This window comes from Adiantum capillus-veneris, chromosome 12, assembly GCF_014529385.1.
Source record: "Adiantum capillus-veneris isolate H3 chromosome 12, ASM1452938v2, whole genome shotgun sequence".
NCBI lineage: Eukaryota > Viridiplantae > Streptophyta > Polypodiopsida > Polypodiales > Pteridaceae > Adiantum > Adiantum capillus-veneris.
In genome coordinates, this window is record NC_140942.1 from 1,862,141 (window position 1) to 1,889,597 (window position 27,457).

Sequence of the window (27,457 nt, forward strand, 5' to 3'; positions counted from 1 at the left end):
TATGCACTAATTTGGAATTACACACACCTCCCCCTTGTAAACTCAGACTAAGGAGTGCTGGAGCTAATGCTCCACCCACAAATTTGAACATGCACGTTGAATTGGCACAAAACAAGGATAAACTAAAACCTACAGAAGCATTAGTGTCAACGGTAGAGGCTACTTATTGCTAGCAAGGTTGGCCAAGCGTGGAAGGCTATATGTATTTTGACCTTATTATCATCACCAAGCTTGCCCAAGTATGCTTGAAGACTTGCACCATCAAATCTAGTTCTGTTTATCTGATTTTCATCACAAAATAACGGCATTGTAGAGTGGATGCAAAGTGTGTGCACCATTTGTTGTGTGCATTGAGAAGACAACAATTTATTACCTCACAAATTCTTGTCTTAAAGAAATGGAGAAAAATTAGCTTCAGAAGTGTCTTGAGCGCGACAATAATGAGAATTTTTGAGTCGAATGCTCATCATTTATAAGATGAAAACATCCACAGCTCTTCATTGTTTTCTCCAAAACATACCTTGAAATTGCATCTCCTAGAAGACGTCAGAAGAACCAAAGAAAGGGTGACATAATACTCAAATTTAGTACATGAATATTTGTGATAAGTCCCTTGGTGTGGGGAGAAAAATTGACATTACCTAATCAAGGTTGAGATAGCAAGAATTTGCAGATGGGCCCTAGTGAATTTTGAATCCATCCTTCAATTTTCATCATTGTTAACTTTCGCCTTTCCACACTTGGAACTTTCATGTTCAATCTACCCTTTCACCTTGAGGAAAAGGTCTCTAGTTCTGTGGACCTCCTTGTTAAAACCCTGTAAGGCACTCTTCCATCCCCTCTTGCGAAGGCATAGTGTAGGATACAGAGGCAGGAGTGGGTGTGGCAAAGCCTGGAAGATCCAGCTCCAAAACAGAGGAGGATGGGAGGAGCCAGGGGCATTTGGATAAATGCATGATAACGACTGAGAGGACAAGGATGCAGTATGGGTCTTCCAAACACACAGGAACCCCTCCCCCTCTGCGTAAAGTCCACCTCAATTAGTTCCTTTGTTGAGGAACTTACTTTCCAGAGTTTAAGACTGAACAACTGACAAGGAAAACATTGCTTGTTTTCTCTACTTGATCACCTTCTTGCAAATACTTACATTCATTGGAGTCTTGCACCACAGCATTTAATTTTAAGGCCTGTACAAGATGAGGGAGGGAAGTCATCTCCCTTGAATGAGGCCACTGAAGATCTGGCTGTTGCCTGCAAGGCTACCTTCCCATTCAACTGATGACAGAAATATCTGAGAGAGTGTAAAAACAACATATTTCATGTCCGGCCGTAGAATGGGATCCTCCTCTACACACTGTTGTCCGAGCTTTGCCATCTGCTTGCCCCCCAACACACCAGAACCACTCGCACACATTAGCTAACTTATATGACCTGCAAGGCTCAAAACCCAAATGGGCGCGCGGTCTACCTTGTAGAGACAATCGTGAGGGAACATGTCCAGAAGATTGGGGTCTGCAAGCTCACGTAATCGACCCATCTGCAAAAAACTTGGGCTCTCGCGAAGTGCTCTTACCATCTGAACAATAGGATTAGTATAAGCAGATAGGATTATTGTGGACAGCAAAAGATGAAAACACAGACGAACAAAATTTGTAATTACAATGGACGTTAGCGACCGGCGCTCAGGAGTTGTCGGCAAAGTAACTTTGCTTTTTGCAATGGCTTCCTTCCCCGTTATGAGCTCGAATAGGACAACACCAAATGCATAAACATCACTCTTTGATGTGGCTATACCATCACGGCTATACCTGCAATCAGCAAGCACTGGTTTATGTTTTGCTTTTGATCACTGAACTGTTATTAACTTCAGCATCTCCAGGGAAACCTGCATTCAGCGACAAGCACTAGTTTGTGTTTCCTCTCAAACACAAACAGCGGGCGCTACACATTGCAGATTGTATGTTACATAAAACACAGATGGCAAAAACTTCTGACTAGTCAGAGAGCATTTCCCGGAACACATCAGAGTAAGTGATTGCATACGCTTCTCTAGTTGTGGTTGATGATGTACATATATGTATTGGATGATTTAGGACGTAACTTGACAAGCACCTGAGGGGCATTCTAGGTCAAACTCCTGGCTCAACAGCTTCATAGTGTGGTAAACCTTGTAATTTAGCTAAAGCAACTGGTTAGACTTACACAAGTCATGACCTTCCAACACCCTACTATGCCAACATGACATGTTGCATGCGTTGTGCTAAGAATCCACCTACAAGTATGCTCAGCATTTTCTGTCCCAAGCTGACAGATTGAAGGAAATGACCTTACTCTGGAGCAAGGTAGCCAAAAGTACCAACGATTCTTGTCACAGAAGCTTCTCCCACGCATGTCTTTTCAACTAGCTTGGCGAGTCCAAAGTCTGCAATCTGAAGAACAAATGATAAAGATCAGTTACCCTGTTGTTCAAAACATACCCAAATACTCCACGGTACAGTTTACCTTGGCGCGAAAGTCGCCATCAAGCAAAATATTGCTTGTTTTGACATCTCGATGGACATAATGCTCCTTGGTATGCTCATGAATATATTCCAGACCTTTAGCTGTATCCAATGCAATTTGTACTCTTGCATTCCAAGTCAATGGAGTAAACCCTGTCAAAAAGCATCACATAAATAAGCTTCCAGCAGAGCACTTCCAAGGGTGTCATGCGATGGCAATATTCCACAGAGAAGACATAAAAGATACATTGAGCTAAAGCTTCTATCAAGGAATTCCACCGTTCGTTACCTTTGGGAATAGGGTCGTGCAATCGGTCAGCCAAAGCTCGATGCTCTGCATATTCGTAGACAAGAAACAGTTCATCCTCGCAAGATGCATAGCCAAGCAACTCATTCTGCAGAATTTTGCAATATTCAAATCGCAAAGATGCACTTTCTGACGCTTTGTGGCAAGGGATACTGTGCTCAAAAGTCTACAAGTTCATATGCACGTATACACACAATACACAATACCAGCACATAGATCTTGTTCCTAGTGTACATGACCAACGTCAACCCAAACCAAAAAAAAACTGACCTCCAATTCAAGCCAGAGTAAGGTTCGATTGAAGCCCCAACAAGGAGAAGAAAATATGCCAACCCAGTTTAATTCTTTTTTACACACTTTTTTTGTTGTAAATCTTTGTGATTAATTTACAAGTGGGAACCTCAAGGCAGGGAAAACCCACAGAAAGAATCATATACAAAAGCACGAACACAAAAGTGTTCATCTATGATAGAGGACAAAGCATTCATAGGAAAGCTGATGCATCTCTGAGGTGATATCACCAACTTCCCAAGCAAAACGTAAAGATTGCCCAAGGGAAAGCCTGAAAAACTGAAAGGAATCTGCATCAAAGCGAAGGAACATGCAGCCGTTACGTTGACACCACAGGGTCCAATAAGCCCAAAATCTGACCCACATAAAGAAGACCGCAAATCGCTGTAAGGAAGGCGAGAGAATGCCAAAGCCCAAAACCTTTTGTGGAAGACCATAGAGGGAAAAGGGAGCTGCATACAAGCTGCTATGCGGCGAAGGAAACCTCCAGTAATGCAGCAATCCCAAAGCAGGTGACTAACAGTCTGTTCCGCACTCAAGCAAGGAACACAACGAGAAGAGCAGATATGACGTGGATAGAGAAAAGAGCCCACTGGGAGAACTCCAAGCAAGCATCGCCATAGAAATCATCACTCCTTCAAAGGCAACTGGTTCTTTCAGAGAGGAGACAGTGGCTTCTTCCAAGTTCCACCAAATATCAAACTAGTGCATTGACCACAGCGCATTACAGTGGTCAGCAAGCCAGGGCCGTGGTAGAAGAAGAGCATAAATCTGACTAGCAAGCATAGCCTCGAAGGGCATGTCCCAAAAAAACCAATCAGACATGTGAGCACCATCAGCCAAGGGCGGGATGGGCAAAAGGTCAACCAGCATGTGCTGAAGCTCTCGCCATAGCTAACAGTAATGCATATACCCAATCCAAAATGTCAAGCGGCAATGGGAAACTGAAAAGTGTAGCCCACCTCATCAACCACACCACCAACCACTCGAAGGCCACGTCAAGAGAGAAAGTATGCCTGACGAGGCGAACGGTTGACCAAAGTAAGAGAGAATGCCCGACTCCAACGAAGACTCTCCAATCAAAGCAAATTCCCTTCCCGCTGCTGTCAACCATGCCATGATAAATGAATTGTAACATCTTTCCAAGCAGAAATCAAACTGGAAGTAACACGACATCCAGGAATGTATCCTTCCATCTTGCCAAACATGACCTCCTAGAGAAGTGGTTGCCAATGGCCAAAGGAGGAAGTAACAACATGCTGACACAAGCAAGCAAGCAGAAGAGCTCAAGGCTGGTTTTTTTGCACAAGAGTAGGCAACACCATAGCTTTCCTAGCAAGAACATGCCGACACAAGTCCAAGATATTGAGACTACCAAAACGCTTGAGAGTGCAAAGTTTCCCCATCGATATCAAACGCAAGACTTTTTTGATATCGATGCTGACACAAGCAAGCAAGCAGAAGAGCTCAAGGCTGGTAATAGCATACAACAATGCACTAAGGGGGCAGCCTTGCCTAACTAAACAACCAAGAGGCCAAGATTCTATTGTTTCACCTTCAAGAATCCCCGAAGACGAATTGCGAGCATACAAGAAATAAACGATATTGGCTAATTTAAGACCAAACCCAAGACACCGCGTCCTAATAGCAATGTAGTCCCACTGCACAGTGTCAAAAGCCTTTTCAATGTCAACTTGCATGACAAGTATATCCTATTGCATATTCCATGCCAATTAGAACATTAGCCAAGTTGTCAATGATTTGGCGACGTGGTATGAAACCATACTGAGCCTAATGAATTCCTGTAAGAAGGTTATCTTTTATCCAGTTCACCAACAACTCAGCCAATATCTTATAAACAACAAGCATCAAAGCAATTGGCCGCCAATGAGAAAATTGCTCGCATAGTGCTTGCTTAGGCAACAATTTAAGCAAACCTTCTTTCCATGATACTGACAAGTCTTGTTTCTCCCATGGCGCATTCATCATGAACAACAAAGGCTCTTTACAAGTCTCCTAAAAGGAGAGGAAGAACTCCACGATAACCCATCCGAGCCAGGGAATCGCCAACAGCCCAATGCAAGCAACACACAATGCAATTCAGAATCAGTGAAAGGTTCCTCAAGGCATTGTGCATCCTGAGAAGAAATGATTGATTAGACAAGAGAGAGCAACAATTGTCGTGCTCCACAAACCGTTGTAGATGCCTGAGAAGGAGCAACAGACACCTGTCTATAATGTGAGACCGTGACATCAGCAAATTCCTGTTTGGATGATGGCCAAGCACCTCAAGGAAGCTTTGCCCGCTTAATGTCCTGGAAAACCCTCGTGTGCAGATGCTTGAAAATTTGTTTCCAAGCATAGCCTTTACGCACAAAAGCACGTTCACTAGCATGCGTCTGCCATTTGTCAAGCTTCCGCTTGTCATCGAGTTGTATACATACCCGAGCTTCACACAACTCCGACAAACAGATAACGACCACGAGTCAGCCAATTCCTGAAACAATTGACAAACCTGCTTGACATCATTAGCATTGCCTCGAATTTGATGCATGTATTGTTTACAATAATCCCGAATAGCACATTGCACTCGCATACAAAGCGAAACCAAGCAGCATCAAGATCAAGATGCATGTGAGCAAGCAAGGGGGGAATAAGTTCAGAAATCATATCTTGAAAGGCCTCATGAGTAACATAAGCATTGTTAATATACAACAGACGCTTTCGAGAAAGAGGTCTATCACATAAAGATTGCCCAAAGTAGAAATTCAATAAAACATGGTGATGATCCGATAGCTACAAAGTGTAATCCATTCTAATATCGCATACAAAATCATCGTAATGCTATGAGTTGAGTACATACCATCTATCCAGTCGTGTGTGATATGAGTAATGAGCAACATGTCGAAAAGTAAATCCCGAGATCGGGATACAAATAATGCCATATATCAAGCATCGATGCAGAAGCGAGGAGATGATCTCATGCTTGTCTCTCCACGAGAAACATGTATGAATTGCCTGTGGTGCTATCATGCATATCATGAGTATTGTTAATATCACCACAAAGGAGTGAATTGGTGGTCCATGGATAAGAAAGAGATGTCTCGCCATAAGGCGGCCCTTTGCCGAAAGGTTGTATATGCATGGATGCCTTCAATTCCATAAATCTGACCATTCGATAAACATTTTAGCGACCGTGTGTGTCATTGCTCACAAAACTGGTTAAAGGTCATGCAGAACCATCATAAACACTCCGAAGTAACCATGAAAGCAAGCATACACAATCCAATAACCCGCAAAATACGAACACCGACCAGCAAACTTATGCCGATTGTGTTCTTGCAAAACAACTATATCTGCCCTACATGTATTTACATAGTGTCAGGTTAGCCACCAGTTATCAAGGTTACAAAACCCACGCACAGTGTATGAGATGCATCTAATGTGATTATGCATGGAAAATCATATGTAGAAGTGGCAAAAAAACATAGGAATTAGGTAGACGTGCACATGTGCACGTCTTCTTCCATCTGATCTGTGCTAGAGAAGATCGGTTGCTGCAGTGCAGATAAAGTTTCCACAGAATTTAAGGTGGAAGCCTCACCAATGATTACATCTTTATAAAAATACATCGCTTTTTTCCATGCCTCAATCAACGTGTGATTGTTATTACATGGAAGTTGCTTGAACAATACATTCTTATTGGCATTGACAAATGGAACATAGTTACGAGAGGAAGGTGGAGTGCAAATCTTCATCATCTTTTTAGGCACCTCTCAAGCGCTAGAATCACTGGACCCCACATTCTTACCCTTCACAACATTGGCATTACCAGGAACTGCAGGCTTGGCTTTCCCTTTTTTCACATTGGGAGCTACATTAACAAATGAGCATCCATTTTGATTAGCCTCGCTGATAGGTTTGCACGTAGAGACCGAAGAAGATGACGAAACTATTGAAGGAGGGGACTACAAAGCAGGCTTAGGGCATTTAGATAGCATTCAGATTGCATGTACCCAAATTTACCATATCGAAAACATGAATTTGCAAACTTATTTCATTTGAGTTTGAATGGGCACTTGCCCACCCGCGGGTTCCCCGAATCAACCATAATGCTTTCGGGGTAGGTTTATCAGTATCCCATAGAATGCAAAACCTATTGGTGTTCGCATCCAATTTTGAGGGACATATCACTTTCCCAAGTTGTGCAACCAACAACGGTAGACAGTGTCCACATGCGAGGGAAGTCCATTATTTTCACCCACATCGGGCATTTATGGTGGATAAGACTTTGATAATCCTTTGTCAGTGCCCACGACATGGGTCATTTGCGTGCTAAAGAAGAGTGGAGACGTCTCCAGCAACAACAGATTTCTGGATTCAATATCCACCAACAGGACTTCATAAAATCCACAAGCACCAAAATAAACACCACAGACAGCCTAGCGCTTGAGAACAAAATCGACCCATTGCCAAACATCTTGCACAGTAGGCATTTTCCACGGGAAAAACAAGATGACTGCATTCACGGCATACTGCACAACCGGGTCCATGAGTTCTTGCACAGGAATACGCACTTCGAGATCAAGTGCCAGACCATTCCAAGCTTTTTGAGCCTCCTCAAAGTCCTCATATTTGATCTCAGAAGTGGCATCCAAGAAACTTCCCATGGCTTTCCGACGCTTAAAACACACACAAAGACAATATGTATCAACAAAACCCTACCCAAAGAGCAAACGCGTAGATAAATAAGCATTGAGAAGAAATGTAGATTTTAGCAACCTAAAGCTCTGTATAGAGATCACAAAAGCATGTCCATGAATTGTCACAAAGAGAAGACGTGACGTGACCATCCAAGGGCAGGACCGTACAAACAAATTGTCCGAATGCTGAAGGGGCGAAAGGCTGTATGGAATCCGGATTTGGCACTGACTGCTGACGTGGCAGATCGTACGGAATAATACTGCTACTCCTCTCGGTCCTCTGCTCCCATGCTCAGATTGTGTGTCAGTCTGGCAAGCTCTCTCCTATCTATATCCTGTCACATGTGGCATCATCTTTCTAGAGGCCTGATGAGTCTCTGAGAAGAATATAATGTCCCTGTCCTGAAAGCTATCCTCCCCAGGCGCCCACATCCAACCTATAAGATCCATTACAATTCCAAACTGCCATCTTCAGTATGGTCCCATAGGTCTCACATCGTCATGTAGAGCGTCGCTCTACAATCACCACCCGACCATCTCTGTAGAAGGCAGTCTTTCCTACATTGCTGTTGTAATCTCTGGCATCACCTCTCTCATGTGAGCTAGTTGCGAGAGGGTTAGATCATCACCGAGAAAAATACTTGTCTTCTTGAGGGTTTGCCTCTTCTTCAAGAACTCCTCCTCCTCCACGGAGAGGAAACGTAGTATGAGTGTTCTTTGCTTTGAGGATTCTCTCGGGCCTTCACTCCTCTTGCCCACCCTTCATGCCTTTGTGTGTAAAGGCATTTCCATCATGGACATGAGGCTTGTGACCTCTTTGTCAACATTATGACATCCTTGAGGCCGGTGACCCTCACATGTAAGGCACGTAACCGCCTTCTTTGCTCGTCTTCGAGGGTCATCTTAATGATGGCAGGTGTAGAAGAAGCCTCGTTACCTTTCCCTTTCTTGGCGACCTCGATTCATTTCTCGATCGCCTTCACTTTCTTTTATGTCTTGGTGATGACCTCGACCCAAGATGACTTCTTTTCCTCCTCCTCCTTGATGACCCGCACTTGTTCTTTGATTCTCTTCAACTCGTCCATCATGGAAGGCTGAAATTCCCCTTCTTCAAGTCGCCCACTTTTGACTTCAAAAAGCTCACCTTGTAGATTTCGGATGATGGAATCTTGGATGACCACTTTCTCCTCCAGCGAAGCGATCCTCCTAAGCATGACATCTCTTTCATCCGTCCATCTTTGAAGAATAGTGCTCATCTCCTTCCTCCACTCTTCCACTTCGTTTCTCCATTCTCTCATTTCCTTCTCTATTGCCGACATCCTCTTCCCTATCCGCATGAAAGAGGCTTAGTGGATGGCCGGCGAGGGATGTGTCTTCTTACGTGGGGGAAGCCGTTGGCACTTCTCCGATGCTTCCCATGAGAGAGAGAGAGAGATAGATAGATAGATAGTTCTATTATCGTCCTGGGAGGTCAAATATGACCTATGGGACCAAATGAACATGTCACGTGGTGTGAGTGGAGTTCATAAGTGACTCTCGATGCTCAAAAATGGCTGAAATGAGCATCGCAATAGAGAGTCCACATCGTGGTTGGGAGAGGAAGGTATGTAGGGAGAGCTCATGGCTGAATATATGGGGAAAAGAGGACCTAATGTGGTCAAAAGCTGAGCACTCAAGTAGTGTGTGGTACTCACTCTCTCGCACTTGACGAGGGCATAAGGTGCAAAGTCGATGACACTCCTCGCCAGTGCCCCAACGTCCTGTCTCGCAGCGAAGAGAATGGGAGCTAAGACGAATGGAGGCAATGGTGCGGATCGCACTCAATGGGATGGGCTCAAGGATGTAGGAATGGGTTCGGTTACCTCGTTCCGAGAAGAAGAGAGATTTGTAGTTTGGGCCAACGTGTGTGGTGTAATGGCTGAAGCGAGAACCTCCGGATTTCTCCCAAGCCATGATACATTGGCGTTGTAAGAAGGCCTCATTAACTTGGGAGTCGATCGACGCATCCTTGACCAAGTGACATGCATCCGATCTTCCAAACCATTTGTTGATATCAAGCATCCACCCCGAACTTAGTATTTTGCTCTTGTATGTCTTTTGAACCTTTTGACTTGCTTCATATGCGATTCTAGGAAGTCGATGCAAAGGGCTACGTTGTGTCTTATGCATGTACTCCACAACCCTTTCCATGCCCAAGACCTCAATGGGAAGCGATCCGGACTCAAGAAGTAAGAGCATGTAGGGTGTTTGTGTCTTGACTTGGAGAAAGTTGGTGAGAAAATGCTTTTGGACATTCTCAAACTCTTTCCAAGTAGACTTCCCGATGCTTCCACCCCACACCTCCACTCCATAAAGAAGCACCGGTGTCACCAATGTGTCAAAGAGGTGCTTTATGAGAGCCCAACACTTGATCTGTCCTGCATTGCACATGTTCTCAAATGCATAATAAGCCCTCTTTCCGGCTTCCAAGCGACGCATTGCACAATCCTTCCATTTATGATTGGATGGAACCTCAAGGCCAAGATACTTGAAGTGATCTACCACTTCAAGTTTCTCATTGTTGTATACAATGCATGGATTTTCGTCATTGAGGGTCTTTACAAGCATAACCTTGGTTTTGGATCCATTCACGATCAGCCCGCTATGTAGGCAAAAGCGTTCCAAGACACTCATAAGCTTTTGTGCATCTTCTAAGGTATGTGCCAAGAGCACTACATCATCGGCATAAAGCAAAAGCATGATCACCGCATTTCCAATCTTAACCTCTTCTATGCCTTCTTGCTGCATAAAATCAAGAACCATGTATTCCAATTCATCAATGAGTAGCCCAAAGAGAGAGAGAGAGAGAGAGAGAGAGAGACTCTAAAAAGGAAAATTAATACAAGAAACCCTAAAAAACAGCAAGAAACGCTTGTCAAACCTTTAAAAACAGCAAAACGAAGTTTTGAAACCTAAAAAAACAGTAAAAACTGATTTAGAAACCTTTCCATTTTGGTGTGTGTGTGTGTGTGTGTGTGGTGGTGAGAACATGCGCCCTCTGTGAGCTGCGCATCCTCTGCCTCTGTGTGCCCTTGGTACTACACGACCGCGTCAACTGCCTGCTTTGTGGGCCCTACACATGCGTTTTGCTACAGTGAGCTCATAGCGTAGCAGGCTGCCTCTGCACAGTCGACCAGCAAAACCCTATTAGGGTTGCGCTCTCATTTGTCTTGTGTGTGTGATTTAGGTGTGTCACCATCCGTGTTTCCCTCTATGTATACAGGCATCTAAGTGTTCGCCTCTCAGGTTGGGTTTTCCTGTTTTCGCCAGAGTGACTGGGGAACGGTGTTTTGGGGCCTTGAAACGCCAGAACGGCGTTCTGGCCGGTCGGAAGTTTTTGGAACGCCCCACAACGGACAAGCGTTCCAGCGGGAATGTTGTGACCAGAACGAGCAGGCAAGAACGGGCCGTAACGTTCCCAACGGCCAAAAACGGACAGTTTTTAAAGTTAAAAAAAACGGTTGTTTGGGACAGCCAACGGCCATTTACAACCAACAAGAGCTTATATAATTCCCCTCTTCCCCCATTCTTCACAAATGCATCAAGGTCAAGGTTGAAGGCCCTCTCTCCCTTGCTCTCAACTCTCAAGCCATAGGGCATCAAGGCTCAAGCTCTCAACCTCTCTCTCTCTTGGGCTAACCCTCAAGGCTGAAGGCTCAAGCTCTCTTTCTCTCGGTCTCAACTTTCAAGAGGTGAAGCCTCTCTCTCAAGCTCTCTATCTCAACTTCTCATTGCTCAAGCTCTCACGGAATCAAGCCTCTCTCTCTCTCAAGCCCCTCTCTCTCTCTCTCTCTCTCTCTCTCTCTCTCAAACCCTCAAAGATCAAGCTCTCTCTCTTTCACGGATAATCCATGGCCTCTTCTTCTCGTACAACCCCCTCCGTTCATGCGGGCAACACTCAATAGGCGAAGGAATGGTCGAGGTGGGATGAAGTGACCTCGGAGGGCACCTTGTCGGCGGCGAGAGGTTCTCATGCATGGGCATGCAACCTATGCTCTTACACGCAGAAAGGGGGGCATGACAAAGTGAGGGCACACTTTCTTCGAGTGCTGGGACATGAGGTGAAATTTTGCACCAACGTAACCATCGAGAAGAGGAAGGAGCTCGAGGAAAAGGATCGGCAATTCAATCATAAAGCCAAGCCCGCATTCAAAGGTATCGATCCAAAGATCCTCATTTTCCCTTCTTCCTCTCTACCCGGTTTAGGTGCCAGTGGATCTTCATCGTGTCTGCTTCGTCGCCAAAGGACCCTTGCCACCTCTTGGGACCCAAAGAAGAAGGAAGAGGTGGATGCGCCCGAGGCCTGATTCTTCTATCACGACCATATCCCATTTGTCGCGGCGAGGTTTGTTTTATGATTTATCAATCTTCTCCCTCATTTCTTCCGTTATCGTCGTTTTTGCCTTTTTGATACTAACCTCTTCTATGTTTGATCGAAATAGGTAAGAGTATTGGAAAGTCATGGTGCAACTAATAGAAGAGTATGGCACCGGCTATGTGCCGTCATCTTCAGAGGCTCTCCAAACCTCTTTGCTCGATCAAGAGAAGGCTATCGTGGCGCAAGCAACACTCAATATTCAACACTTTGGGCCAAACATGGCGTTTTCCTCATTGCCGACGGGTGGACCGATACAAGGAAGAGATCTATCCATGGTCTCGTCGCATACTCGAGTGGAGAGATGTACTTTGTGCACTCTCATGATGCCACCGAGCGTGGCAAGTCCGTCGATGTTCTCTCTGCATAGTGGATATCGACCATAGAAATGATCGGTGAGCAACACGTGGTGGCCTTTGTAACAGATGGGGAGGCATCAGACAGGGCAGCAGCAGCTATTATACAGGGCCACTATCCACATGTGACAGTGTGCTTTTGCATGGCACACTACTTGAACAACCTTCTAAAAGACATCGGCAAGCTAGACTGGATCGCTCCAGTCATTGCTGATGCAGTGAAGATTGTTACTTTCATCAACAATCACAACTTGGTTCGGAGTGAGTACCTCAAGAGGTCAGGTGGCAAAGTGCTTCTAAAGTATTCAGACACCCGCTTCGCATTCCACTTTCTTCTTGTGCGCAAGCTGTCTTAATGTCAAAATGCGGTCCGACGGGTCTTCATCAATATGAGTTCACCACCTCCCCCTATGCAAAGACAGCTGTTACAAGGATTTTGTGCAAGGATAAGGCAAAGGATCTTGAGTTCTATAAGAACCTCAAGAGTCTAGACGCACAGGTAAAACCAGTGGTTCATTTGCTTCGAGTTCTGGATGGCATGGATCCTTTACATTGGCAAAATTTATGAGGCAATGGACCACATGATCGAGCAACTTGCACAGCTTGAGCCGAAAGTAGAGCGATATGAGAAGATCCATGCGCTTGCAGCTCGAGGTGGAATTCATATGCCTCCATTTTACACGGGGCAGCGTACATGGTGGATCCAGAGTTCCAAGGTGCAGGGCAAGAGACAGATAGAGAAGTCATGAACCAATTTACAAAGATCTTAAACAAGATGGTTCTAGACAGAGATAGGCGACGCATTCTCAGAGATCAGTTGAGACAGTACAGAGAGATGCAGGGGTCATTTGGCAGTCCATATGCTCAGATTGATTGCAAGAAGATAGGTTCTGTGCTATGGTGGGAGGACTATGGCTATGATGGCCCTGAGCTTCAGAGATTGGTGATCCGTATTCTCAACCAATCAGTTAGTACCTCATGCTTGGAGCAATTGTGGAGTACCTTTAGCCACATTGCTTCCAAGAAGAGGAATCGGCTTGGAGTGGAGAGGGCTAATGATCTTGTCTTTGTCAGTGTAAATTTGAAAATGCTTTGCAAGAGTACAGACAAACAGACAGATCCTTTTACATAGTGAGAGATGGAGCAAGAGGCTCCTCACGCAGGTGGAGATGCACATCCACCAACACTAGGTACTTCATCGGTGGCAAAGATCGAGCCGGGCCTAGAGCTCGATGATGAGAAATGGGAGGATGTGCATGATTTACAGCCGGCTATTACGAATTGGGAGGCCTCTCAGGCCAATGGCTCTTCAGTCTTGAGTCTTGAGGCTCGAGAGTTGCGACTTTAAGACTTCCATTATCCTTACCTTTTTGTATGGTTACTTCAGCCTTGCCCTCTTTGACATTTGTAGCTCCTAGCATCTTTATGGTATTTGTCACCTTCAATCTTTTGGTATTGTGGTCACTGGTTTGGCCCCCTTGTAGTCTCGACTCTCATTATGGTATGTCACCTTTGGTTTTTTGTTAGCGCCTTGGTGGGCCTGGTTAGCCATAATTAAGCGAAAAGTGTTATCTCTGACTTCTACTCCTGCAATTATTTGAGAGCTCTAATCTATAATTACATATGTTATTGACAATTGTGTATGGGCATTGTGTTCGTTCAATGTTGTGTATGTGCTATGTACTCTGGGCGCCGCACATCCCAATCAAGTCATAATAAGGTTGAATGGTCTTCGAATCCTGTTTTTTGTGGGTATTAGAGTCAAAGGACTCTAGTACTACTTGTATTCAAACACATAATGCTAAAAAAGACGATATTTGGGTGTTTTTTAGCCTCCCGTTCCGCGCCGTTCTTGTTTCCGACCCATTCCTGTTCCTCCGTTCCGCAAGCAGGCCCGTTGCCGTTTTCGTTCCGCATGGCTCTGGTTTTCGCCCCTCAACGGTGTGCGTGTGTGTGTGAGAGTGTGTGGGTGTGGGTGTATGAGCGTGTGTACGCGCCTGGGGGATTTGGATGTGTGGTAAATCCTTCGGCCACTCGTGTGTCCCGCAACTTTTTTCTGCACAACATCTACCCTGTGTAGGCCCTTCACAGCGCACCAATGGTTGAAGTTTGATTTCGCATGAACGTTGTCCTCCTGTCGTTTTGTGCGTGAGAGAGAGGTGTGATTGTTTCTGAATAGTCAGTCTCGTGTGTGTCTGTCGGTGTCTATAGCAGTCAAATATCTAAAACCCAAAAAAAAGAGCGCGCGCGCGTGTGTGTGTGTGTGACCTTCACATGGATTCGAATGATCAATGTATATACAAGCGTCGGAAAGCCATGGAATCTTCCGATATGGATGCTTCAAGCCGTATCAAAGAATGTTTGCATGAGGACTTCGAGGATGCACGTCAAGCCTGAGAAGAATCCGCTCCCGTTATGGAAGTGCGCATCCCTATACAGGAGCTTATGGATATTGTTGCTCAATATGCTCTTAACGCGGTCATTCTTTTTTTCCCGGGTAGAATGCCTATGGCTCAGGATGTAGGCCAATGGCTTGATTTCCTACTCAAACGGCAAGCAGTCCGAGGGGTTTACTTTGGCGCGCGAGAGTTCTATGAAGTCTTGCTGGCTGACATGCATGCTCGGGATGCTTTGCTTGAAATGTCTCCTCTTTTTTTTAATACCCAGATGACTCATGTGTTGCCTTGGGCTCTCACCAAGGACTATCAGAGTCTCATTCGTCACAAGTGTCCCGTCTGGGTTGAGGTGGTCGACTTTCCTTGCACTTGGCGTCACTTTCTTCCTTTATTGGCTGCTCAATTGGGCAAAGTCATTTGCCCTCCTAAGCTGGACGCAAACACAAACCGTTTTTGTATTGGGACATGGATATCCCCACACCAGCAGGTATTTCGATCGATTCTGGGGATGTAGTGGTTGGAAAGCGTCCATTTAAGCTTAAATGGGGCAAGTTTGCAAATTCTTGCTTCCGCTGTGGCAAATTTGGTCATATGCAGTCCGAATGTCCGGAACCAAATTTGCAACCACCTCCTTTGGCTCTCCCTGCTCCTCAACCTCGCTCACCTCTGAAATCTTCTGAGGTTCAAACCAAAGGTACTTCAACCTCCTCCTTGACAACTAGGGCGAATAAAGGCAAATAGAAACAATTACAATTGTCTGCACTTTTTGCTTCTCCAAATACTAAAGACAAGGGAAAACAACAGGTTTCGACCTCTCAAACTTGGTTGGTGCCCAAGAAACCCGCTAAAGCTGCTACGGCCCGTATTCCGGCATCTTCTCGTAATTATGTGTCCCCTTTGAAGAATGTTGTTCAGAAAAAACTCCCTTGTAATGAAAACACTTCTTTGGTTGAAGCTTGGGACAAGGTGGTTCGCTCTTACAACGACATTGTTACAAGAGAAGCCTCTTCATTGCAAGGTGCCTTTATTTTTATCATTTGGATCTAGGTCTTGACCCACCTCCTCAGGTACCTACAGCTAGGGACGATGTGTCGATGGGCACTCGTACTTGAGTTTTCTCCCCTTTTTCCCATTTCCTAGCGCACTGTATATACCACATAGAATGCATAGTTCTTTGAACTGCATCTCCTATGACGTGCGGGCTGCCCTCTGAGTGCTTTGCTTTATGCGATTGCTACTCATCCCTTGTTTATGTATTTGGATTCCTTGACTTCTACTGGTAGGCTACATGGCCAGCCTTTATCTTCTCGACGACAATGTGTTGGTCAGGCTTATGCGGATGACTCTTTGTTCATGCCTCGCAATAACTATGATAATGTACAACAGATTATGAATACTCTTCACTTGTTTGGATTGGCAACAGGTCTCAAAGTTAACTTTTGCAAATCCAAGCTACTGCCTTCGAAAGAATGTGACTGGCATAAGATATTGTGGCCTAGGGAGATTATTCCTCCACATGTTCTGGTTCGCCATTTGGGCTATCCGCCGCTGGGTTGGAATGTATCGGCTATGCAAAAACTTGATTGGGTGCTCCAACGTCTACATTCCAAGTTAAATTATTGGTAATTGTCCACGTGGCCACTTCATGTGCGTCTCCGGATTGTCCAATGCATCCTTGTGGCTTATGTGCAATTTTACTTGCCTTTGTTATCCTGGCCTCGGTTGCATTTGCAGTCCCTCATGTCCAATATTTTAGAGCATTTTTGGCGGAGCTCCTCTAGCAAGAAGGGTCATCGGCTTCTATATAAGGACAAGCTGTGTTCTCCCAAGCGGGCTTGGAGGGTTAAATATTTCGGACTTGCGATGTCATCTTCTGGCTCGGAAAGCTATGTTGTTGCGAGTTTTGGTAGAGCAGCAGCAACCTTGGGCTCTCATGGTTACACATTTGTGTACTCACATTGTCACCCCATCTTCTGGTCATTGGAAACCGACTTATTGGGACGTGGTTTTTGGGAAGCTTGAAGGACACATTCCTGTATGTCCCTTTACTTCTTCTCTAATTGTTGACTGGAAGGTTGTCACTTTGCATTTGGCTTGGAATGGTCGACAATCCTCTATGGGTAACTCTTTTCGCTTAGAGAGTCTGTATTGGAGCAGGGCAATCCTCTATGGGTAACTCTTTTCGCTTAGAGAGTCTGTATTGGAGCAGGGCTTTCGCTTCGACTTTGGTTCAACGGTCTCCTCACCGAGCGTATTGTCTTTCCCAAAAAGGAATGTGTCGGGTGCATCAGGTGGTTGATGACTCAGGTTATGTTCTTTCGTTCTTTGATGCAGTGTCCCGCTTTCGGTTGAGTCTTCACTATTCTCGGAGGGAGATTCAAAGGATGCTTGCTGCTCTTTCATCCATTCCTCCTTTGGATGTGGACTCTCGCTTCTCTGACGGGAATCTGGATACTACTAGATTGGATTGCAGCTCAACTAGCAGTGTGTATGCCATCCTTCAGTCCAATGTATGGATTGTGCATCAGGGTAATCAATTGTGGTCGCTTTTTGATTCATCCTTGTGGTGGCAACACACATTGTCTCGATTGTGTCGACTGCTCTTCGGCTTCGTTGTCCTTCCGGCTCTTTTCACAGACGCTTTTGGCTTTTTGGGGTGCTACAGTCACCACAATCTCAATTTGCGTTGTTCTTCACCTGGGTCAGGTTTTGGACTCTGTGGGATGTGGGCCATCTGGCACCATAGGAACTCCTTAATGTTCCAAGGCACTTATGTTGATCCCTTTCCCTATTTCAAATTATCTCTTAGTCAAGCGCTGCATTTTGCCTATGACGCTGGAGACATCACTCTTGATACCTATAGGATTTACTTTGACTGTTTTTAGCCTTCCGAGCCTCATAGTGCTCCGCTTCTTGTATCCCTTTCTTTTCGTGGGTTTTCCTCGTTTTGAGGTTTCCCACTTGTAATTAATCAAAGCAGATTTACAAAAAAAAAAGTGTGTGTGTGTGCGCGGAGGCCACTCCGTAGCCATTGTAAACGGCGGCAAAGAGCTTTCATTACTTTGATCTTCCATAGTCTCTACCTGAGAGTGTGTGCGCGCGCTCGGAAGCGGGGTCTCAGAGAGAGAGAGAGAGAGAGAGAGAGAGAGAGAGAGAGAGAGAGAGAGAGAGAGAGAGAGAGAGAGAGAGAATGTGATGTGTGTCGTGGGGAGATATATAAATATAGACACATACAGACACGCACATGTATATACATATATATACACACACTTAGGTACGTACACACGCACTCACATGAGTGAGCTTGAGAAACTGTGCAGGATTGGCCCGTCATTGATAAGAGCGAGTGAGACCCGTTGTAGGTGGGTCGCGCGAGCTCGTAAGTATGATGGTTAGCTAGCTTGGACAAGTGGTGGACCCTGGAACCAAAAGTGTTCCCGCTCCAGGTTCGCGGAAAAGCAAAGCGGTGGTTCGATGGACTACTTGAGGAAGTGAAGGCCAATCATGAAGCATTGGAAGAGGCTTTTCGAAGCAAGTTTGTAGCAGATGCACGATTGGATGAAGTAAAGAGAAAGCTTGATGGATTGAACCAATGACGTTTTGACAGTTACGACGTATTTGTTTGGCGAGGACATAAATTTGTATCAAGCCGGGCAAGAGGCACATATGGCAAGCACCTTGTGCGTATCGACGATGGCGAGCCACTATCTTACAATTGGGTTCAACTTCCATGATAAGCTCAAGGAGCGTTTTACGCCACTCAAGTACCTTGATCGGTATCACAAGCAGACTTTGTTTTTTGGTTTGGACAAGTACATCAAATACAATGTAAACGTCTTACAGCCTGTTGACTACATCAAGATCGCACCAGTGTGACATAAAACATTTCGAGGTTTCGTGCGTCTCGGGGTTTCAAGGTTTTTGAAACGTTTCGTTTTGGAGCTCAAAGAAAGCGAAACACAAGTTTTGTTTTACATATATGTACCTATAATACATTGAATATACATACAAATTCACTTGTCAAGACATGCGAAATACCAAAATCTAGATGTGAGACTTGAGTCACGAATGAATAAGGTAAGTCAGCAACCAGGATGCATCAACATAAAGGTAAATACGAGGGGGCCAGGCTAACGCGTAAGGTTCACACACACACAGAGAAATTATTTGATGTGCGTGAGTCAAAAAATCTATTGATTTTTTGAGGCAGCATCTGTACATGGTTCAAAAAATCCCTAAACGGTTGGTTTGAGGTCAATTGGTCAAAAGGGGGCAAACAAAAAATCAATTCGTTTCGCCCATTTTGCCGAAACATTTTGGCCGTTTCGGGTTTTGGAGGGCCAAAACAGGAATTTATGTCACTATGGATCGCACTAGAGCAAGAAATCAAGCACAACAAAGGTAAGCCTAAGGAGAAGAACCGGTCACCTTCCGGTACCTCGCAAAACCAACAGAATCAATAGAATGATAAGGACAACGGTAACTCTTCTTCTTCTCAATCTTCCAATACACCTAAAGCTCAGAATTCTTCACGTAGCAGGAAAGGCTAGCTAGGACTTAGGGAACCCATGTGTTGACTCCTAATGAGAAATCTACTAAAGAAATAGTTGGAGGATGGTCAAGTCTTAAGAAAGAATCGGCTATGGAAAAGAAGGAAGATGCTTTAAGTGGCACACTGAAGATCACACGAAATGAGATTGTCCTAAAGAATAACCTAAGAAAGAACCCACGTCTTCTACTAGTGTCACACATGAACAAAGTAGTGCGTCCCAAGTTTCTAATGAATCTCTGTTAAATGTTATGGTCATGTGAATGGTCAGTGCATTGTGATCTTGTATGATTCCGATAGTGTGCATGATGTGATTAGTGATTCTATTGTGAGGAGGACATGTTTAGTAGCTATTCCAAAGACACCCATTGCGGTCTCTCGATTCGCTCATGGCAGGGACTCTTCAATCACGCATGAATGTCCTAACGTGCAACTCTTTGTTCAACAAGTATCTTTTCAAAGCAAGTTTGTTGTTTCTCCTCTCGTTGGATATGATATGATTTGAGGCATTGATTGGTTTCATGAGCTTGATCCACAAGTTCATTCGAAAGATAATCCCCTGGCTCTCAAGAGTCCCATGGTCATTTGCATTGAGCAGGGCATTCCGTCTTTGCCACTAATCCCTCATGTGCACACTAAGCGTGAGCTACGTAGAGGAGCTCAAGCGGCATTCATTTATGCGATTCCAACGGCTAAGGACCTCAAAACTACAAAACAGTTCGCAGGTTTGTTTAAGAAGCATGAGCACCTTTTCTTGACAGATAATCTCTCACCAACTCTCCCTCCCGACCGTCTAGAGGATCATCGCAATCGAACTCGTGGAACGAGCCCATCAGCAAGGCTCCCTTCCGCTTAAACAAATCTCAAGAAGAGGAGTTAGAGAAGCACTTGCCCAAGTTGGTGGCCAAGGGATTCATACGACCTAATGTAAGTCCATTTGCTACTCCTACTTTGCTTGTGCGCAGTCTTCTCATTTGTCTGTATATTATATGTCCTCAGCAAGATGACATTCAAGAATAGGTTCCCTATGCCTCGCATTGAGTATGTCCTTGATAGAGTCAATGTGGCTATAGTTGTCCACAAAGTTGATCTCAAAAGAGGGTACAATGACATGATTGGTGTATATGTCTTCATTTTCCTTGATGGCATTCTCATTTTTTCAACGTGTTGCAGCTAAGAAGTCGAAATTTTTTCTAACCGAGGTTACTTATCTGGGCTACATCATCTCTACATGTGGTGTGTCACTTGACCCTGTTGAAGTAGAACATGTTTATAATTGGGATTCACCTAAAATAGCATATGATGTGCGCTCATTTTTAGGTCTATGTCAGGCATATAGTTTGCATATTAAGAATTTTGCACGCATTATTGCAGTTATGACTGACATTTTGGAAGGGGTTAAGACACATTATTGTGCATTATGTTGCCCGAGGGAGCCGTCCAGGCTTTATACGCTCTCAAGGAGTTATGTGCATCATCCTTGTCTCTTGGGATGATCCCTTTGAGGTTTGGACAGATGCAAGCGTCGCCATATGAGTTGTGTTGCAGCAGCATGGCTATCCAATTGCATTTCTCAATAGAAAGTTCAAAAGTGCCAAAAAGAATTACTCACTGTGCGATGAGGAACTTCTCTCTTTCATTCATTCTTAAAGCATTGGAAGCATTTTTTATATGTTGAGAGTTTGTGGTTCGTATTGATCATCAATTCCTCAAGTGGCTCCAGTCTATGCCTAGTGCACATTGGAGTGACCGTCAAGCTAGGAGGTCACAGTCTTGTGTGCAAATTGGTAGTTTGATTGAATCTGTTTCAAGTAAAGCCAACCCAATTGCAGAAGCGTTAAGTCACAAAGGACAAATCTTGGCCCTTGAGTCAAGCTCTGCAGTCTCCATTCAGCTTGTATCTTTTGATAGAATGAAAAATCAGCATGCAGATTCCGAGTTTGTTAAGGAATGGCAGCAAGCTCTTACTGCAAAAGGACCCAACAACTATCTCATTCGTGATGGTCTCTTGTATTTTTGTCACCATCTTTGTGTGTTACCTTCTCTTAGGCAAGCCATATTGCACTATGCACATGATACACTCACGTGTGGACACAAAGGCACGAATACAACTTTCAAAACAGTTATAAATTCATTTATTGGCCGTAAATGTGAAAAGATGATTTTGGATATGTCACACATTACTCTATTTGTCAAAAAAGTTAAAGAGCCTTGAGGTAAGCAACAAGGTCTTTTGATGCTGCTACCTATTCTAGAAGGCTTATTTCAAGGCATTTCGATGGATTTTGTAGCTAATCTTCCTCCTAGTTTGCATTCAAGTAGTACACAATGTTTAACCATTGTTGATCATTTCAGTTTTGCATGCTCATTCTTTATAAGGCCACCATCACAAAAAAAGATGTAGCACGTTTGTTCATTAAGCATCGGTATTCTCTTTGTGGTTTGCCAAAGTCGATTGTTTTAGATAGAGAAGTTAAGTTTACGTCACATTTTCGGAAGCATTCTTTGAAAGTTTCGACACTACATTAAATTTTTCATCTACATTTCATTCCAAAGTTGTCTTTTAGGATGTATGGTCCATTTCTAGTCATCAAAAAGATAAGTGATGTGTCTATGAAATTGCAGTTACCTAACTCGTGGACAATGCACAATGTTTTCCATGTTTTTTGGTTGAAGTTGTTTTAAGGAAATTCCCAAAAGGAGATTCTTGAAGAGAGATCATAGACGAAGGCGAAGTCATGGAGCCAGAGAAAATTTTACTCCATCACTTTTGGCACAGTTCAAAGAAGCAAGCACGGTAGTACTTTTTGGAGTTCAAGGATCACGAAACCCACAAGGCAGTGTCGGTCGATGAAGATTTCTTCATGGATTACCCAAAAATGTTGGCACAAATAAGCCAAGCAACTCGGCATCAATACCTCATCTTAAAAAGGGGGGAATGTGACGTGCATATCTAACCCTAAGTATGATGCGGACAAGCTATAACTCTTGCTTCTAGGGTTCAGGACAGCCTAGGAAGTGTTATGGCAACCTTGTGAGCCTCTCAAAGGAGCTGGCTGCCAGGCACTTTAGTTACGATGCATACACTCTAATTGCATGGGAGCATCTACCGGTGTCTGCTAGGTGTAGGTATTAGGGAGTGTTCACATTTAGGGACTCTAGTCATTAGAATGAGCCTAGGTAATTCTAGCATTGAAGCACCTCTTATTAATAATAATGATTTTAATTAATAAGTGACACTCCTTATTAGAAGTCATTCGTGGGGGCTAAGTCTTGCATTGCTCGACCTCCCTACATAAACCTATATGACAAGGCCTAGGGTTCACCCTTTGAGCCATCAGATGAGTTTAGTACCCCTCATTGGCAGCCAGCGCCCATAGAACCCACAACCATCAGCATCCTCTGCGTTTTCACGTCCCAGCAGTTCAGCCCCATCAACGATTTCAGTCATTGGCATTTTTGGGCAGCAGATCGGCACCATCTCCACCAGCGTTCTTCCCATCCCTAGCATTGACACATTGACCAGCCAATCAGCCTCAACCTCTCTTGCATTTTCAGCCCATAGCCTCATTGACATCAGCACACTCCACCAAAGTTGCAAATCCCTCTAGATCTGCTAGCGTTTTTGAAGTTCAGGAATCAGCCTTTAGCCTCTTCGTACCATCCAGTCCAGCATCCTATGGCAAGATCCCATCCACATCTCAGCATCTACAACACAGAGAGAGAGAGAGAGAGAGAGAGAGAGAGAGAGAGAGAGAGAGAGAGTTTCATTGCCCCAACTGGTTCACAAACTCTCTCTCTCTCTCTCTCTCTCTCTCTCTCTCTCTCTCTCTCTCTCTCTCTCTCTCTCTCTCTCTCAATGTACACTTCCCCATCGTCAACTTTGACATGGTATCACAGCTCTGTGCTCCATAATCTCGGGAGGATTAGCGCGAGGAGGTGCAATTGAAGAGCCGTGGCAGTTTCGATGAAGAAGAGTTTACGAATTATTGGTGACGTTTTTCTTTGCTAGCATTTTGATATGCTTCATACATTTGACCGGCGTTCCAGGTCTTCTATGACGGCGTTTTAAAGCACTTCCAAGATTGACCAAGCCCGGTGGCTATTGTTCTGCCTTATGGTCCAAAGGCACTCGCGGTGTAATGTTCCACAAAGAGTGGAAACGCAGCCACTCTGCAACATTTTGAAGCACAGTCAAGAAGGGAAAAAGTTCTTCATTGTGCAGTCACGAATAGCAAATGCCGCCGACTAAGTGCACATGACCCGGGGTTTTGAAATGATCTTGGGTAGGAGCCTCGATAGCCTGTGACTTGTGCTTTTTGAGACATTGTCTAGCAAGGAGCTCACCTACTGCCTACGTCTTCAGATGCTCCAAGAAAAGCCAGCTGCTGCTGTCACCAGGAGGTGTATTTTTCCTGTTGCCTTTCATAAATAAGTACTAGATATTTTTATTTATTTTATTTTTACTTGTTTTCCCCGGAACCCTTGAAAAGGTGCAAGTGGACATTGCATGGCCAGTGTGAAACGGCTGCAGCCGAATAGGTTTCTGTCGGTTAGTCTGGGACTGGTCGAGCCAGTTAGCACTGAATTCTGATGAGTATGGAAGCCTGTGTGCGCCAAATGAAGTCTGGGCCACTCGGAAAGTCACTTATAACTTTATAAGTTAGTGAGAACTAGAGAATTAACTCAAAAGGGGCAAACGGGACACATGGCAGCTCCAGGCAATTTTGCCACTTCCAGCATGAAGAGGGGGGCGCCCAATTTGGGAGAGGAGGCTGATTTTTGAACAAGTGACCTATAGTGTGTGTGTGAGTAGTGGGTGCACGTCTACAGCTTTAATGGAAAGCTTGCCTTCTCCTCTGTCTCATGTAGCATGATGACTTGCTCTCGTGCATCTCTCTCTCCCCTTTGGCACATATGGTAATGTCCCACTAGTTGGGCTACTTAGTTGAACATGTACAGTTATGGGGGTTTAATCGCGTTTGCCAAGGCAAGAGCTTTCTGAACAGCAACCGGATTAGCTAATTGCTAATCCCCCATAGGTACGCACAGTTCAATCGCGAAAGATTGCGAGTTTGGAGAGTTTTCTCGCGTGAAAACTCGTCCGATTCACAGGGGAACTGTCCCATTGCGTGCGGGAGCCCTCGGGACACGCGTAGGCGTGTTCGCTCCGCTAAAAATGATCCGAAACAGGGAATTACAGCCTGCTGTGTTTTTCTGCAGGTTTAGGGTTTCGCACCTAAACTGCAAGGGAACATTGGGGGAGCCTCGTGAGAGCCTTGGGATGCGCGTACAAGCTTTTGGACACCCGGCAGTGAAAAACAGGGAATTACAGCCCGCTGAATTTCTGTGACAGCTCACCAGAAAGCTTCCAGATAGCGAGGGAATCCGTCCTAGACATGTGCTTTTGACCTACAAGGGTTTTGCAATGTTATGCTGCCAAAATCAGGTCGAAAACCTGTGTTTTCAGCCCTTGCCAGGTTTGGACAGCTTTGTGAAAGCTTGTGCGAAGTGGTCGGATCGTCTACCTTCATTTGAATAAAGAAATACCGAAAGGGGCACCAGTCTTTGGGGCCTACAGGGTGTCGGTCTCGTGTGCGCAGTGACATTCTAGTCGTCGGACGCAACTGTGTTCTCTTCCCTTCTCAGTGCTCTGTGTAAAGTTAACAGGTAATTGAAATAGTACCGCCCTCTACGTTGTACAGGCCAGTTATAGCTGCCCAACGTTTTGAGACGTTGTATGCCAATGGAGACGTTTGCAAAGACGACCCTCATGTAGCTCAACGTTTTGAAACGCATCCCAAAAGGGGGAGTGCTCCGCCACTTTCAAGGGCTTACAGAAGGTCTTTCCTAGAAAGTGTTTTTGTCTATGGAGATGTTCCTGTGGTGGCTACTAGCAACCTTGGTGACCCAACATCAACTTTTGGCTATGGATATTGGATTGGCCAGTACTCAGTTATCTTCCTTGGCACAACTGAAGTTCTCAAGGGGGCCTGGAAATTCATTTGGCTTGGGATTGGAAAGCCAAAAGCAAATCCTCGAGCTCTTAAAAGGACAAAGGCAACGGCAATTTTGACGAGGACCACAAAGGTATGGATTCGGACCACACAGGTATGGATTCCACCCAGGAAAACAGCATGGCACACATGGTGGCGGCCACAGTGGCCTCGATGCTAGATTTATATCCAGGCGGCGGTTGTTGCAACATGCTTCAGCTAGAGAGAGGCTTGTGAGCGGCAGAGAGGGGCAAAAGGAGCTCCCTATACTTGATGTGGACCCGTGTGTCGGAGTTCAAGTTATCGGTGTTTGAACCCATGAGTCGGAGTCCAAGGCCCATGCATCTAGCAAGGAACCAAAGCGACGTGCATAAAACACTATGGATGTACACGCAATTCATTGTTGTTGGCCGGATAATGGAAAGGATGTGTTCCAAAAGTCCGTTCTCTTGGAAAAGTTTGGACATGATGTGTTCACAGTTCCCGAATGGGAATTCTTGGACATTATGTCGTCTATCGTTCAACTTTCTACAAGGCAATCGGTGCTCAAGATGGCATTCTATTCAGGAATAGGTTGGTGGCAACGAATCCGAGGTGTATCCAATAGTAGACGTACTACTAGAGTGTCCATGGTAGCTTCTTCATCGACTTGGGCTTCCTACATATGTCCACTATGAGCTGCAAAGAGGGTGTTAAAGTTTATGCATCTCATGTGAATGGCCCAATTATTTGATTTTTCCTTTAGTATTTATTCCACTTATTTAACAAGATACTAGGTAGGGCAATTTGCTAAGGGAGGTACATAGGGCCCCCAAGTAGGTATGAACGTGCACCCAACCCTCATAGTATAATCATTAATTCATTGCCTAGTTGGTTGGTTCAGCAAATATATGGTGAAGGCAGACAAGTAGAGCACCTGCGGTTTTATAAACCTTAAGGGGCCACCATTGTCGGAAGTACGATAGTTGCTTAAGGTGGGGAGCCATTCGTACCATGTGTGTGTGTGTGTGTGTGTGTGTGTGTGTGTGTGTGTGTGTGTGTGTGTGTGTGTGCGCGCGCGCGCGCGCACACACGGTGGGCTTACCCTACTCATTTGCCAATAGGCAGAGAAAAAGATAGAACAAACCAACCACAGAACCAGCAAAAGACCCAGAGTACAAAAACTCCTCCTAAAGAAGACGCACCAAGTTGGTATGATGGAACTTGCATAAAATCTTTATTTCAATGAGAAACTCTTTTGTTATTGTTGCTTGCATCCTCTTTATGGCGACTTCCTGAAAAATATGAATACCTTCATAAGGTCAGAATTTTTGGAGCACAGAACCAAATACATGTACAAAGACACAATCAAGATTACAAAGAAAAACCCCAATAAGAACTTCTTACAAGTAGATTAAACGCGAGAGATATGCAAAACGAATAAGAAAAATCAAATGGAATTCATCTACGTTCTTAGAAACTTGACATCAATGACAGAAGAAAGTGATTGATTCTTGAACTTGAAACACTTGCAAGCTAGATATGACACAAAAGCAAATTCTTCATTCCTAAAAGTGAACGGAATTGAGATTCTGAACATATGAACCTGAAACAAAGCAATCCACAAATAATATGAGACATTGGCTTCATTACTTGAGGTGACATATCATAAAGACAGCAACAAAGCCTTGTCACGTGCACATCTAATCCTTGTGTACGTGGACAAGCTACTTCATGGCAAGGGTTCAATTGAGTTCAATCAACCTAGATTAGGAAGTGTTCTGGCACCTTTGTGATTTTGTTCGCAGACCGTGCATGTCCAAACACTTAGAGTAGATGCATATCCTCTGGTTGCACACAACATGATCATCAAATTACAGTCAGAACCCATCAAGAGCATTTTTACAGTGCCTAGACCTATTTTCCCTATTTTAGCCAATTTTCACTTATTATTTTTAAGTGACT

At 44.6% G+C, this 27,457-nt stretch overlaps 1 protein-coding gene across 3 annotated transcripts in view; it reads right to left on the reverse strand.

Moving 5' to 3' along the window:
* Positions 1 to 551: 551 nt before the first annotated feature.
* Positions 552 to 27,457, reverse strand: part of LYK3 (protein kinase family protein / peptidoglycan-binding LysM domain-containing protein) — a 79,159-nt gene continuing 52,253 nt past the window's right edge. For 2 of the 3 annotated variants that reach the window (XM_086524766.1, XM_086524765.1), the window contains exons 5-11: positions 26,698 to 26,787; positions 2,791 to 2,896; positions 2,503 to 2,654; positions 2,332 to 2,429; positions 1,661 to 1,808; positions 1,469 to 1,576; positions 552 to 1,375 (exon numbers count right to left, since the gene is read on the reverse strand). In XM_086524766.1, the coding sequence (XP_086380892.1) occupies positions 1,211 to 1,375; positions 1,469 to 1,576; positions 1,661 to 1,808; positions 2,332 to 2,429; positions 2,503 to 2,654; positions 2,791 to 2,896; positions 26,698 to 26,787 (867 nt within the window). In that variant the 3' untranslated portion in view covers positions 552 to 1,210. The remainder of the gene's footprint in view (positions 1,376 to 1,468; positions 1,577 to 1,660; positions 1,809 to 2,331; positions 2,430 to 2,502; positions 2,655 to 2,790; positions 2,897 to 26,697; positions 26,788 to 27,457) is intronic. The other variant, XM_086524767.1, reaches the window with a different exon arrangement.